Consider the following 15,503-nt stretch of genomic DNA (forward strand, 5'->3'; position numbering starts at 1 on the left):
GTGTACATACATTACATTACTTATCTTGTACTGATCCGGAGTTAAATCCTGTATTCTACTCCAGAGCTGCACTCACTATTCTGCAGCTTTCATAGCTGGAATCCTTTTGTTAAGTGTCTTCAGCGTTCTGTTGATTTGTATTCTGGGAAGTGTCATCTCTACACAAGACACTGTATAGTTACCGGATGTTGGAAACTGCAAGTTTGTTGTTTTTGTCTTTGCTTACAACAACCAGCAAAATTGTGAATGCAGCTCTGGAGTCTAATACAGACTCTAGATTAGAATCAGTAAGGATCTGATTCCTTCAGGTTTCCGTTAGCCCCGATGGGCAAAAACGAACAAACACGTATTCACTTCTAGGTTTAGTATTCCTTCTAAGGGTGTATTCACACTTGGCAGATGTCAAACATTTCTGCAATATTCAATGTATGCAATTGGATCTTTTTTTTTGCAGAAATTGCTGCAACAAATCTGCCATGTGTGAATAGATCCTGATAAGCTATTGATCACTCAACACATTGAAAGCCAGGTAACTTGGACAGATCAATTTTAATGGAAAGTATATAAGACCATAACAGTACAAATCACCTCGAGAACCCCAAACCCAACATCACTCCAAAGAAACAAGGGTTTACATAGTGCAGCATTGCTGTATTGCTTTACCTTCTACATTCCATAGTTCAGGGCTCTCCAGCTGTTGTAAAACTGCAATATGCGGAGTTAGTTTTGCAACTGCTGGAAAGCCACAGGTTGGTCGTGTAAACGTTTCTGGGACCTGAATGTCACTTCCCAGCTAGTGCAACCTAAAACGACAAAGCGCTCGACACCCCGGATGCTGGTGCGTCATTTTTCAGTGCTCCAGAGTAAAATGACAGGAACGTAGTGATGATTTATATCAAGGGGATGGAAGAAGCCGCCATGGATAAAAAGAAATTAGCGAAGACAGAAGAGCAGAGGGCCCAAGAAACCAATCAAATCTTGTCCTTCCAATGAAGGCTGCACTCTGGTTAGTCAACTTTTTCTTCTGTACCCTTTTCATACATGAAGCCCACAGAATTCTTGCATCCGAAAAACAGATCCAGAGAAAAATACAAGTGCATTTTTTTTCTTTTTTAAATATTTTTTTATGTTAAAAAAATACAGGGAAAAAATATGGAGTTCAATTATGAAAAAAGCAAAATACTTTGCGCATAACAGTGCGCAACATCTCCTTGTTCTTTGTGGCTCCTCCCACATTTAAAGGTCCAGTGCTGTTTTCTGCATCTACCGATCTCAGTTGTTTATTAGGGCCAAAATCATACTGAAAAGACAAAGTGAAGAAGTCACCTCCAGAAGTGCTGGTGTAAGCATTATTATAATATTTTCAGTTTGTTTTCTGACACGAATATCGATAGACAATCCTTAAAATAGGCCATCAATATCTGATCAGTGTCCAACTCCCAGCACCTCTGCCAATTAACTGAATCGAGGCACCACATCCCCTTTAATGTTTACTCGTGCAAAGCGCCACACAGGTACTTGTGGCGGTGTCTGGTACTGCAACTCCGTCCCATTCAAGTGTATAGGACCGAGTTGCAGTACCAGGCGCAGCCACAACCAAATGTATGGTGCTACGCATGAGTAAACCATGAACTAGAGCAGTGCGATTGGTAGGGGGTGTCAGGAGTGGTCACCCACTGATCATATATTAATAGCGTATACTATTGGAACATGGCTCTTACAGCTGGAGAGCTACAGGTTCGATACCGCTGCTCTAGAGGAACTGTACATGGCCCTGTTATTATATATTTCATAGATCCACAGACCCAATTACCAGCAACATCAGTTTCAAAGAGCAGAGTCATTTCTCAAGCCACTAACCTGTACAGGTAGATGAAGAAGCACAGTAGATGGAATCCTAGTTTGAACATGGCCTCTTTCATGTGAGACTTAAGTTGCCCTCGGTTGTGGATCTCCGTTGGATCAAAGACTCCTAAATTTCCACTTGGCACCATAATGAACCTGTATACAAAAGGGATGTGTGGAAAAAATTAAATTATAATGATAATTCCATAAGACTTTATACCTTTATAGAGACCGGAACAGAGCTCGGCTTCCCTTCACACAGCCACAGAGATAAATGATTAGATTCGGATTACCTGCAGCCACCACAAGAGGGCACCAACTGAAGGCAACGCAATAATACATGAGGGGGAGCTGTATATAATCTATATGCAGGGAGCACCCGCTAGTAGTGAACGCAGACAACCAAAACTTTGTGATTTTCAATGCTGCAGCTGTATGAAGGGGATTTGGAGTTCTGTATCAGAAGAACTAATATAAAAGATATATTATTACGTTTGTAACGTGATCGCAGGGAGACGATGGTTGTTATTACAGCCTGGGGGCCTAATAAAGGCCCCCAGATCTGCCATCTTTGTACTCCTATGAAGTTATTTATTTTAAATGTACAAAAAAACAAATTTAAAGTTCACAAAATCTCCTTTACCCATTTTTTCCCTAAAGTCATATTAAAAAAATTCACATAACTGGTATCGCCACATCCGTAATATTCGGAACTATCAAAATAGAACGTTACTTAACCCACTCTGAACACAGCTAAAGAAAATCAAATATTTAAATTCACCCTTAAGGAACTTTTAGGCTATGTTCACACGTAGTGACCAAAAACATCTCAAGGTAAAACAGCTCCTGATTTTCAGCCTTTTCGGCGTTTTTTTTTATGGCCGTTTTTGGAGCTTTTTATAATAGAGTCTATAGAAAACGGCTCCAAAAACGTCCCAAGAAGTGTCCTGCATTTATTTTTCTCCGCAGTTTTGTTACGTGTAAAAAACGCCGCGAAAAACGCTCCGTCGGAACAGACCGCCGTTTGCCCATTGATTTCAATGGGAAGATGTTTGGAGGTGATCTGCTGCTGATTTTTCCGTGTGAACATACCCTTACACTGGCCGATCGAGTCGACAAGCGCTCGTTCACTGGCTGACTGCACCTTTTATGAGATGTGCTGCTGACAATACGATTGTTCGCCCCCGTACATTTGCATATTAAATCGATCGTCCCCATACTCGTGAGTGCCGATTGACACGCTATATCGTCGTTCGGTGCACGAGAACAGGCCGCAAACCTGGCCGGGTGGTTGGCCGTGTAAAATCACCCGTTGAGTCAATGCAAAAAGGTGATGTAAACGTAATGTTACCAATATATCTGGAATAACATACCCCATAAGAGGAGGGGTACTCACCGGTAGATGTTCCACACTGCTACAGGTAGATTGAGGAGGAAGATGAACCAGTGCAAGGACACGAGCATCAACACCGACACCAAAGTGTGACCGATGAGCTCCGGGACCACCCACTGCCAGGAGAAAGACGGACATGAGTCAACGCCTAACGTAATGAGGCTCAAAATTACCACAACTCCAAGACAAACTTTCCCAATCCCTGTTGACTCCGACCTGTGGCTCTCCAGCTGTTCCAAAACTACAACTCCAGGCATGTGGTTGGGAGTAGTAGCTTCACAACCGCTGGAGAGCCACAGGTGGGAGACCATTTCTCTAACCGAACACCCATCACCATATTGCTGCTCTCTCATCCTTAGGCCTCATTCACACGACAGGATTTCCCGGCCGGCACCCGGCTGCATTAGGAATAATAGACCCCCTAATGGGGCTATTCACACGACTGATTTTTTGACGCCCGGGAAAACCGGCCGTCAAAAAATAGGACATGCTCTATTTTCGGCTGGGTGCCCGGCTCCCATAGAGGTCTATGGGGCCGGGTAATACACGGCCATCACCGGAATGTGTCCCGAGTGATGGCCGAGTTTTCCGGAGCCTGCGCTCTATCTCCTCCTCCTCACAGCGCAGAGTGCATGTGAGGAGGAGGAGTTGATGCCATTCGGACGAATGGCATCGCTGTACACTGTGTGGCAGGGCCGGGGTGTACAGCAGGTGGAGGGAGCGCTGCGCTGGCTCCCTTCCCCTGCTTGTTTTAAAAGCGCCCTGGCACGGCGACACCTTCCATGGCACCGCTAGCAGCTGCTACTACTGTAGCGACACCACTATAGCAGAGCAGGGAGGTATCTCCCCGCTCTGCTATGTGCTAGCTCCATTTTAGCTCCCTGAAGGAGCGGAATCCCTGTGTGTTTGGGGATTCCGCTCCTGGACAGAGTGCTTGATGTCTCTGTCCATATCTGGGCAGTGACATCAGGGGAAACTCCTGAAGCGGAATCCCCGAACACATGGGGATTCCCCTTCAGGAGTTGCCGCTGATGTCACTGTCCAGATCTGCCCGGCACGGATGCAAAAATAACGCAAACCGGCCGATTTTACCGGCCGATACCCGGGCGGGACCCGGTCGTGTGAATCCCGCCTTAAAGAGAACCTTTCACCTGCCCATACAGGTGCAGCTGAGTGCAGCATGTAGCAGGGTTTGTGCAGTCCTGCCCATTACATCCTGCACTCAGTTGCACATTTATGGGCAAGTGAAAGGTTCTCTAAAGGATATTCCATATAAAGAAAGTATATTGTAAAATTGTCTAGCTTTTTGTTATCTGACGGGTCATGTGATGGACTCACAGGTGTACAGCTCTTTACAGTTCAGTAATCAGAGCTGTGCCTTGTAACGAGCCCTGCACCTGTGCGTCCATCACATGACTAGGACAAATTCCGTGATGAATTTATAAAGAATCATGGCACGAAAAAAAAAAAAAAAAAAATCGTAAGTTTGGGTCATTAGTCCCTGATGTGTTACGCCTAGTGCAGGGAAGTTGAAGGCACACCGAGCTGCAGTATGGGCCTATATATTTATTTGGTGCTGTATTGTGGATTTATATAACATGGATCCGGTTACAGACACGACCGCGTGCATTAGCCTTATCTTTGTAAATACATTACAGATCTTCAAACCAGTCCGGAGTTACAGTCTGTATTATACTCCAGAGCTGCACTCACTATTCTGCTGCTGGAGTCACTGTGTACATACATTACATTACTTATCCTGTACTGATCCTGAGTTACATCCTGTATTATACTCCAGAGCTGCACTCACTATTCTGCTGGTGGAGTCACTGTGTACATACATTACTTATCCTGTACTGAACCTGAGTTATATCCTGTATTATACTCCAGAGCTGCACTCACTATTCTGCTGGTGGAGTCACTGTGTACATACATTACATTACTTATCCTGTACTGATCCTGAGTTACAGTCTGTATTATACTCCAGAGCTTCTCTCACTATTCTGCTGGTGGAGTCACTGTGTACATACATTACATTACTTATCCTGTACTGATCCTGAGTTACATCCTGTATTATACTCCAGAGCTGCACTCACTATTCTGCTGGTGGAGTCACCGTGTACATACATTACATTACTTATCCTGTACTGATCCTGAGTTACATCCTGTATTATACTCCAGAGCTGCACTCACTATTCTGCTGGTGGAGTCACTGTGTACATTCCGCTAGTAGAGTAACTGTATGTAGAATAATTGTATATGTAACCTGTAATATGGGGTTACGAGGTGGACATGGCTTTCTGCTTCTAGGGTATCACCCGGATAATAAACATGTAACACATATTGCAAGACGACACGGTTGAAGCGAAAAAAAAATAAAAGCACAAACCTTGTTAAGCTTGGAGCAGCAGGATCGGGCATTGATGTAGTCACATTCTAAGTCCGAGAGGGTGATTATCTAGGACCCAGCGATAAGGATAATATTGTAACATAACAGCAACCTCAGTGTACAAAGTACAGACAATGTAGTGTGTACGACACGCAGCAGTGACAAGTGTGAGACTGCACCGTCATACATGCCATCCGAACACAGAAGATCATTCACTCTGCAGCAAGGAAACATTCAGACACGCATTCTAGTCATTAAAAGAAACTCGTAAGTCACGCCAATGAGCACCAGGATCCGGAATCACAGTCATTTACTGAAGTGATGTCCCAAACTGTGCCATGAAAAGCAGCTGCATCCAAGTATCATTACTGGTGTGATCCGAATTATGGGAAGAATAAAAAAACATCTGAACATCGATAAAGGCGGTTTTACACTGGGCAAACGATCGTTCATAGAACACTCATGGCCAATAACTGCCCTGTGCATGATCTGTCAGCTCTCCTGTGTGGTGTAGTATAGAGGATCTGTCAGCTCTGCTGTGTGGTGTAGTATAGAGGATCTGTCAGCTGTCCTGTGCGGTGTAGTATAGAGGATCTGTCAGCTCTCCTGTGTGGTGTAGTATAGAGGAGCTGTCAGCTCTCCTGTGTGGTGTAGTATAGAGGAGCTGTCAGCTCTCCTGTGTGGTGTAGTATAGAGGAGCTGTCAGCTCTCCTGTGTGGTGTAGTATAGAGGAGCTGTCAGCTCTCCTGTGTGGTGTAGTATAGAGGAGCTGTCAGCTCTCCTGTGTGGTGTAGTATAGAGGAGCTGTCGGCTCTCCTGTGTGGTGTAGTATAGAGGAGCGGTCAGCTCTCCTGTGTGGTGTAGTATAGAGGGTCTGTCAGCTCTCCTGTGTGGTGTAGAATAGAGGAGCCATCAGCTCTCCTGTGTGGTGTAGTATAGAGGATCTGTCAGCTCTCCTGTGCGGTGTAGTATAGAGGAGCTATCAGCTCTCCTGTGTGGTGTAGTATAGAGGAGCTGTCAGCTCTCCTGTGTGGTGTAGTATAGAGGAGCTGTCAGTTCTCCTGTGTGGTGTAGTATAGAGGATCTGTTAGTTCTCCTGTGCGGTGTAGTATAGAGGAGCTGTCAGTTCTCCTGTGTGCTATAGTATAGAGGAGCTGTCAGCTCTCCTGTGTGGTGTAGTATAGAGGAGCTGCCAGTTCTCCTGTGTGGTGTAGTATAGAGGAGCTGCCAGCTCTCCTGTGTGGTGTAGTATAGAGGATCGGTCAGCTCTCCTGTGTGGTGTAGTATAGAGGAGCTGTCAGCTCTCCTGTGTGGTGTAGTATAGAGGAGCTGTCAGTTCTCCTGTGTGGTGTAGTATAGAGGAGCTGTCAGTTCTCCTGTGTGGTGTAGTATAGAGGATCTGTCAGTGCTCCTGTGTGGTGTAGTATAGAGGATCTGTCAGTTCTCCTGTGTGGTGTAGTATAGAGGAGCTGTCAGTCCTCCTGTGTGGTGTAGTATAGAGGATCTGTCAGCTCTCCTGTGTGGTGTAGTATAGAGGATCTGTCAGCTCTCCTGTGTGGTGTAGTATAGAGGATCTGTCAGCTCTCCTGTGTGGTGTAGTATAGAGGATCTGTCAGCTCTCCTGTGTGGTGTAGTATAGAGGAGCCGTCGGCTCTCCTGTGTGGTGTAGTATAGAGGATATGTCGGCTCTCCTGTGTGGTGTAATATAGAGGATCTGTCAGTTCTCCTGTGTGGTGTAGTATAGAGGATATGTCGGCTCTCCTGTGTGGTGTAGTATAGAGGATATGTCGGCTCTCCTGTGTGGTGTAGTATAGAGGAGCTGTCAGCTCTCCTGTGCGGTGTAGTATAGAGGATATGTCGGCTCTCCTGTGTGGTGTAGTATAGAGGATATGTCGGCTCTCCTGTGTGGTGTAGTATAGAGGATATGTCGGCTCTCCTGTGTGGTGTAGTATAGAGGATCTGTCAGCTCTCCTGTGTGGTGTAGTATAGAGGATCTGTCAGCTCTCCTGTGTGGTGTAGTATAGAGGATATGTCGGCTCTCCTGCGTGGTGTAGTATAGAGGAGCTGTCAGCTCTCCTGTGTGGTGTAGTATAGAGGAGCTGTCGGCTCTCCTGTGTGGTGTAGTATAGAGGAGCTGTCAGCTCTCCTGTGTGGTGTAGTATAAAGGATCTGTCAGTTCTCCTGTGTGGTGTAGTATAGAGGATATGTCGGCTCTCCTGTGTGGTGTAGTATAGAGAAGCTGTCAGCTCTCCTGTGCGGTGTAGTATAGAGGATCTGTCAGTTCTCCTGTGTGGTGTAGTATAGAGGATATGTCGGCTCTCCTGTGTGGTGTAGTATAGAGGAGCTGTCGGCTCTCCTGTGTGGTGTAGTATAGAGGAGCTGTCAGCTCTCCTGTGTGGTGTAGTATAAAGGATCTGTCAGTTCTCCTGTGTGGTGTAGTATAGAGGATATGTCGGCTCTCCTGTGTGGTGTAGTATAGAGAAGCTGTCAGCTCTCCTGTGCGGTGTAGTATAGAGGATCTGTCAGCTCTGCTGTGTGGTGTAGTATAGAGGATCTGTCAGCTGTCCTGTGCGGTGTAGTATAGAGGATCTGTCAGCTCTCCTGTGTGGTGTAGTATAGAGGAGCTGTCAGCTCTCCTGTGTGGTGTAGTATAGAGGAGCGGTCAGCTCTCCTGTGTGGTGTAGTATAGAGGAGCGGTCAGCTCTCCTGTGTGGTGTAGTATAGAGGAGCGGTCAGCTCTCCTGTGTGGTGTAGTATAGAGGAGCTGTCAGCTCTCCTGTGTGGTGTAGTATAGAGGATCTGTCAGTTCTCCTGTGTGGTGTAGTATAGAGGATCTGTCAGTTCTCCTGTGTGGTGTAGTATAGAGGAGCTGTCAGCTCTCCTGTGCGGTGTAGTATAGAGGATCTGTCAGCTCTGCTGTGTAGCTGAAAGGCAGCATCTGTAGCACATCTAGGTGGACAGGACGGGGCAGTCACTAGTACTTCCACTATAAATTATTTTGCGGATCACAACCCTTGATCTCTTAGGCCTCATGCACACGACCGTAAAAACACCCGTTATTGCGGGTCGTTATTACGACCCGCAATAACGGGCTCATAGGCTTCTGTTAGCCACGGGTACCTTCCCGTTTGCTCACGGGAAGGTACCCGTGCCGTTAAAAAAGATAGAACATGCCCTATTTCATGCCGTAATAACGGCACGGGCATCCCATAGAAGTCTATGGGGCTCCCGTAATCATGGGTGGCTGCGTGTGTTCACCCGTGATTACGGGAGCGTTGCGAGGTGAGGCGAGGTCAGGGGACTACCCGGTCTGCAGGCCACAGCCCAGTGGCGTAACTACCGCCGGGACTACAATGAAAACTATGGCAGAGCGGGGAGGTATCTCCCCGCTCTGCCATAAACAAGACATGTATCCCCTATCCTGTAAAAAATAAAAATAAAAGACGTTCATACTTACCGACAACTCTCCAGTCCGGTCTCCCGCCCGTTGCCTTGGTGACGCGTCCCTCTCGACATCCGGGCCGACGTCCTGGATGACGTTTCAGGCCATGTGACCGCTGCAGCCAATCACAGGTCAATCACAGGCTGCAGCGGTCACATGGACTGCCGCGTCATCCAGGGATGTCGGGCTGGATGTGAAGAGAGGGACGCGTCACCAAGACAACGGCCGGTAAGTATGAATTTCTTTAACTTTTATTACAGAAAAGGCTGTCCCTTCTCTCTATCCTGCACTGATAGAGAGAAGGGGCTGTCGATTAGTGCAGTGCTATTTTGCTGCCAAAAACGTGCTCGTAAATACGGGTGGAATACGTGTGACACCGGACCCATATTTACGAGCACGGGTTCGTAAATACTGGTGCAAAACGGGTGGAATACGTGTGACACCGGACCCGTATTTACGCCAGTATTTACGGGTGTGAAAAAATACGGTCGTGTGCATGAGGCCTTAGCGGTTTCGGTAACTTGAGAGATATAGATATATATTAGATTGTCTGAATCTGATCTGAGTGTGTAGGTTTATGGGGGGGGGGAATGGAGCGGTCAGTCACAGATATATAATCTTAACATATCAGCAGCACTTCTATCCTTCGTTTGTTACAATGTTTAAGTGCAGTTCAAATGTATCAGTCTTGAGTCCAGTCTAGTTTCGTTTACAGAGGATTATCTACATTAGATACAATTATAGCAAACACTCAGCTGTGATAAGTATTAGTCTCGCAGAGTGGGACTTTAAAAAATAAAAAACACAGAATATATACACATACACAATGAAAAACCCCAAGTAATTATGAAATTTATACCACACAGTCAATGGCATAAACTTAACAGGCAAAAAGTAAAAATTATGCTTTTCATTACCGCCCCCCCCCCCCCCCATGACAAAGATATACATGATGGAGCGGAGGGGTGATGTTTGGAGCGGCGCACACTCCATACACCGCAGCTGTATATATGACGGCTGACACGCTGCTCTAAACAGCCAGGAATAGCGATCGTGCCGTTCCACTAAACGCCGCGGTCCATAACGACTGCAGCATTTAAACCGTTAGGAGGACGGACCCCTCCGACAGGCCAACGGCCCGCCAATGGTGGTCATGCCAGCGCGAGGGCCTAATAAAGGCCCCCAGGTCTGCCTTCTATCTGCCTCAGGCATGGCTTAGCAGAAGCCTGTAAAAAAATGACAATATACTGCAGTTCTACCATCTACCAGTTATACCATCGTTCTAGCGATCCTTAGGGGACTAGTAAAATGTGTAAAAACAATAAAAATACAAAAATATAAAAAAAAATAAATAAATTCCCATTTTTCCTCAAGCAAAAAATAAATAAAAATTGGGATCGCAGAGTGCGTAAAAGTCCGAACTATTACAATATACCATTATTTAACTCGCACGGTGGAAACATTTTTTATATATTTATTTATTAAGACACCAGAATCAGTGTTTTTTGGTCACTTTAGCGCTGAAGAAAAATGAAATAAAAAGTGACCAAAAATAAAAAAATCATATGTAGCAAAAAAAAAAAAAATGGTACCAGTAAAAACGACAGCTCGTCCCACAAAAAAAATAAGCCCCCAGACCGCTCCGCCAACCAAAAAAATAAGCCCCCAGACCGCTCCGTCAACCAAAAAATAAGCCCCCAGACCGCTCCGCCAACCAAAAAATAAAAAAAGTTACGGCGCTCAGAATGTGGTGAAACAGAACAAATTTATTTATTTTTTTGTTAAAGTTTTCTTTGTAATATAATATAAACACACCTATATAAACGTGGCATCGCCGTAATCGTATCGAGACACAGAATTAAGTGGTTATTTTTACCGCACGGTGAAAGGCGTAAAAACATAACTCCAAAAACAATGGAAGAATTTAGTGTTTTTTCCCAATTCCACATCAAATATTTTTTTTCCCCGTTTCCCAGTACATTATATGGTACTTTAAAAAGTGCCTACGACTCCTCCCGCCAAAAAAATAAGCTTTCTTACCACTCAATTAACGAAAAAATAAAGACGCCACGGCTCGTGGAAGGCGGGGAGTGAAAAAGTTAAATGGCTGGGTTAGAGAAAATACAACTTTTCCAGCAAAAAACAAACCCCCTCACACATGAAGAATGAACAAGAATGTTCCGATTCACTGAAAGCAAGCAAAGATCTTGCAAATGGTGAAGAGTTGAAAACATAAAAGCATATTAGGAAGTTGCAGATCTTTTCCCGGGTTTTACGATCAGGCTTGTGGGGGTTTCAGTCACACATATAAAAGTTATTACATTTACCTCCCGTCGACATGACAACTGGCAGCGCGGCTAGGGAAGAATGGTCACATGGTCTAACGATGTTTCTACGAACATATTCACAAGCGATAATGGAGGAGCGCAGAAAGTGAACTATTAGAAATAATTTTATATATATTAAGTCTATACATAAAAACCCAGAGGACCCACTTCAAGCTTAATTTCCATAGAAATGGACAATCCCTTTAAGGAGCACCTGACAGTGACAACCTGTAATTACAGGGAGCAGCGCTGGATAGTTTGTCACCAGCATCACCCCCTCACTGGCAGAACACACCCCTCAGAACAACAACATGGCGACAGGGCGGCCACATAGCAACCCCCAGACCACCACACACCCAGCCAAAGGATACAAAGTACACCGCCAAGAAGATGAGGGCGCAGCAATCAATGAGAGAGAAGATGAAGAGAGCGGCCTCCATCTTGCCGCCGCCAGCGCCGACCTCACCAATCACCAATCCGCCGCGCCCTCCGCCGCGCACGTGACCCAGCCTGCCGCGCTGCACGCCGGGAGGTGTAGTTTCAATAACGAAGCGTGGCGCGCTGAACGCCGGGAAATGCGTCACATGATTTACGGATACGGCCCTGAAATATGTAATGCCCCTCGCGCACGTTCTTCGAATGACGTCAGCGTCACATGACCATAGCTTTAGCTGTACGGCAAATTAATGTCATGTGACTGTGATATAGAAACTAGTGAATACGATTCGCTGGGGGTCAGGTGACCGGGATTTTAACGCCGGGGAATAGTTATTGTAACCCCGTAGTATGGTGGTGTAGTCTGTGAACATTGAGGTGGTAGCACTACGAGGGAGATTTATCAAAACTAGCGCAAAGGAAAGGTGGAGTAGTTGCCCATGGCAACCAATCAGGTTGCTGCTTTGATATTCCAAGGGGCCTTTAAAAAACGAGAAGTAGAATCTGATTGGTTGCCATGGACAACGACTGCACTTTAACTTTGCACTAGTTTCGATCATTATTTCCAACTTTCTGGAAAAAGGGGCGATCGCCCTGAAGCCCTGGACAAATCCGTACTGAATTTGACCGAGATTCCGCATCAGAAATCCAAGGCTGACACACAGAGTTTAGGCGCTGATTTTGACATGGAAACCGCGTCGGAATTGGCGCTAAAAAAATGTTCGCACTCCTATTATTTAGCACTATAATGCTGTGTGTGGTGCAGGAGTGCTCAGTCCCTCTCCTTATTCTTTGCTTTGGTTATTACGACTTTTGTGATTTGGAATACAGCGAGGACGTCTCTATGTGATTTTATACTTTCTTGCCTATGTTTATTATCTGTACGCGTCTTATACCACAGACACCATGTTTATACTGTTTCATTTTTATATCGTTTTTTTTTTTTTCAAATAATACACCCTGAAGGATATCGTCTATTGACTTCCTGCGTGAAGTCGCGTTTTACCACGTGTAAACCGCATATTGTATATCCCACTTCTGTTGTAATTCAATATATTACTTTGAATCCTAAACAAATTTCCAAAATCGCACCCCATTTATTTCAATGCGAGGCAGAGGCGTTTTTTTCCCCCTAACGGCTTTAGGCTGGGTTCACACTGAGTTTTTTGCAGGCAGATTTTGCCCTGCCTGCACTTTCTTTGCACCATTTTTCGGCCGCGGGCAACAAAACACAAAAAACGGTTTCTCTGCCTCCTATAGATTTCAATGGGAGGTCAGAGACGGAACCGCGGGAAGAAAGAGCATGTCGCTTGTTTTTTTTCGCAAGCGTTTTTTCTGCTCGCTGGAAAAAAAACGCCTCTGCCTCCCATTGATATCAATGGGAGAAGATTTCAGCCTTTTTACGCAGTTTCCGCATCAAAAACAGCACCAAAGAACTCTGTGTGAACTAGCCCTTAGGCCGCTCGCGGGAAACAAAAACGCCATGTCCTTCCTTGCTGCGGTTTCCACCTCTGGCCTCCCATTAAATCAATGGGAATCAGAAAAAACCTGCGGCGCTCGTTTCTGAGCTTTTTTCGCTGCGTCAAGAAGTGACTATTATTTTTCCACCCGCTGAAAATTCTAACTTTTCCCATTGTAAGAGATGGGAGGAGTTTTACAAGCAGAATTCACGCTAATTCCGATGCAAAAAAAGTGTCGAATCAGCATTAATTTTTTTCGTCATGTACAAGGTCTTATTACTTATGGGGTCTGTATTAGTTTAGGGCGCATTAGCTAACAACGCTGTCGTTAAAAAACTAGACATGGCATCTGTCATACTTGCCTACTTTCTAGAATCATTTTCAGGGTGTCTTGAGATGTGGTGTTCTTTGCACAGTACCGACCGCACCCCATCAGTGTGACCCTATAACAATACTGCCAGCAGAGCGCTTCCCTTCATAAAGCCATAGAATTGAATGATAAAGTTGTAGCTACCTGCAGCCACCACTAGGTGGAGCTCACTGCACAGATTTATCCTGCTTCCCTGGAAGTAAATGGGAGCGATATAAATATATATGCAGCTAGCTCCCCCTAGTGGTGTTGCCAGCAGCCTTTGTGGGTGACATGAAATTAGGAGAGCAGGACAAGGTGCTGAACCAGGTGGATACAAATCTGCCAGCATGCAATGTGGTGGAGCTGCCCCCTATTCTTCTCTTATTCTGCATTTGTCAGTGTATAAAGATTGGCAAGCAGAATGGAGCAGCAGATCCAAGATGGCCTCCTCCAAAATGGCCTCTGAAGGAGGGACACGAATACACAACTACAACGCTGTAGCCACGCGTGGGGTGCTCCGTGTGGCGCTATTTTACTGGTCGTCTCTCCTGGAAGCAGTGGTTGTCCTGTGCAGTGACCAAAAACGTCGGAAAATACGGAGCTGTTTTCGCCTCCTGATTTTCAGACGTTTTTGTAGCCACTCGCGTTTTTCGCTGCGTATTTTACGGACGTTATTGGAGCTGTATTTCAATGGAGTCAATGAAAAAAACGGCTCCAAAAACGTCCCAAGAAGTGACCTGCACTTCTTTTTCGCGGGCGTCTTTTTACGCGCCATATTCTGACAGCGACGCGTAAAATTACACCTCGTGGGAACAGAACATCGTAAAACCCATTGAAAGCAATAGGCGTAATGGAGCTGTTTTTTCAGGTGTAATTCGAGGTGTAAAACGCCCGAAAACACTGAGTGTTTTCGGCCGTTTTTCGGGCCGTAGACAGCCGAAAAACGGCCGAAAAATCGGAAGCAGAACGCCTCCAAACATCTGCCCATTGATTTCAATGGGAAAAAACCGCGAAAAAGAAGTGCATGTCACTTCTTGGGACGTTTTTGGAGCCGTTTTTCATTGACTGTATAGAAAACAGCTCCAAAACCGCAGCAAAAATCGCGAGTCGCTTAAAAAACGTCTGAAAATCAGGAGCTGTTTTCCCTTGAAAACAAAAACAGCTCCTTATTTTCAGACGTTTTTGAGTTTGCGTGTGAACATAGCCTTACTGAGGGAACTGTACGACACTCAAAGAGTAATAAGGCTATGTTCACACGCTTAGCAAAAAACGTCTGAAAATAATGAGCTGTTTTCAAGGGAAAACAGCTCCTGATTTTCAACCGTTTTTTAATCACTCGTGACACGGACGTTCTTGGAGCTATTTTTCTATAGAGTCAATGAAAAACGGCTCCAAAAACGGCAGCGTAAAAGAACCGCCCTGTTGGAACAGAACGCCGTTTTTCCCATTTAAATCAATGGGCAGATGTTTGGAGACGTTCTGCTTCCGTTTTTTCAGGCTTTTTTGAGGCGTTAATTCCCCTAAAATACGCCTGAAAACACTACGTGTGCACATACCCTAAGGGTATGTTCACACGGCGGGGGTCCGTAACGGCTGAAATTACGGGGATGTTTCAGCCTGAAAACATCCCCGTAATTTCAGCCGTACCGGCATGTGCAGGCGCTTGAACGCCGCGTCAATTACGGCCGTAATTAGCGCTGCTATTCATTGGAGTCAATGAATAGCGGCTCCAATTACGGCCAAAGAAGTGACAGGTCACTTCTTCTACGCGGGCGTCTATTTACGCGCCGTCATTTGACAGCGGCGCGTAAATACACGCCTCGTGTGAACAAACGTCTGCCCATTGCTTTCAATGGGCAG

The 15,503-nt window shown here is 45.6% G+C and overlaps 1 protein-coding gene across 1 annotated transcript; it reads right to left on the reverse strand.

Moving 5' to 3' along the window:
- Positions 1 to 530: 530 nt before the first annotated feature.
- CNIH4 (cornichon family member 4) lies at positions 531 to 12,000 on the reverse strand. The gene is made up of 5 exons (XM_075864615.1): positions 11,768 to 12,000; positions 5,628 to 5,696; positions 3,242 to 3,354; positions 1,861 to 2,001; positions 531 to 1,300 (listed from the first exon to the last, which is right to left on the reverse strand). Exons 1-5 carry the CDS (start codon positions 11,834 to 11,836, stop codon positions 1,273 to 1,275), a joined length of 420 nt encoding a protein of 139 aa, XP_075720730.1. The 5' UTR covers positions 11,837 to 12,000; the 3' UTR covers positions 531 to 1,272.
- Between the last annotated feature and the right edge of the window lie 3,503 nt (positions 12,001 to 15,503).

This window comes from Rhinoderma darwinii, chromosome 4, assembly GCF_050947455.1.
Source record: "Rhinoderma darwinii isolate aRhiDar2 chromosome 4, aRhiDar2.hap1, whole genome shotgun sequence".
NCBI lineage: Eukaryota > Metazoa > Chordata > Amphibia > Anura > Rhinodermatidae > Rhinoderma > Rhinoderma darwinii.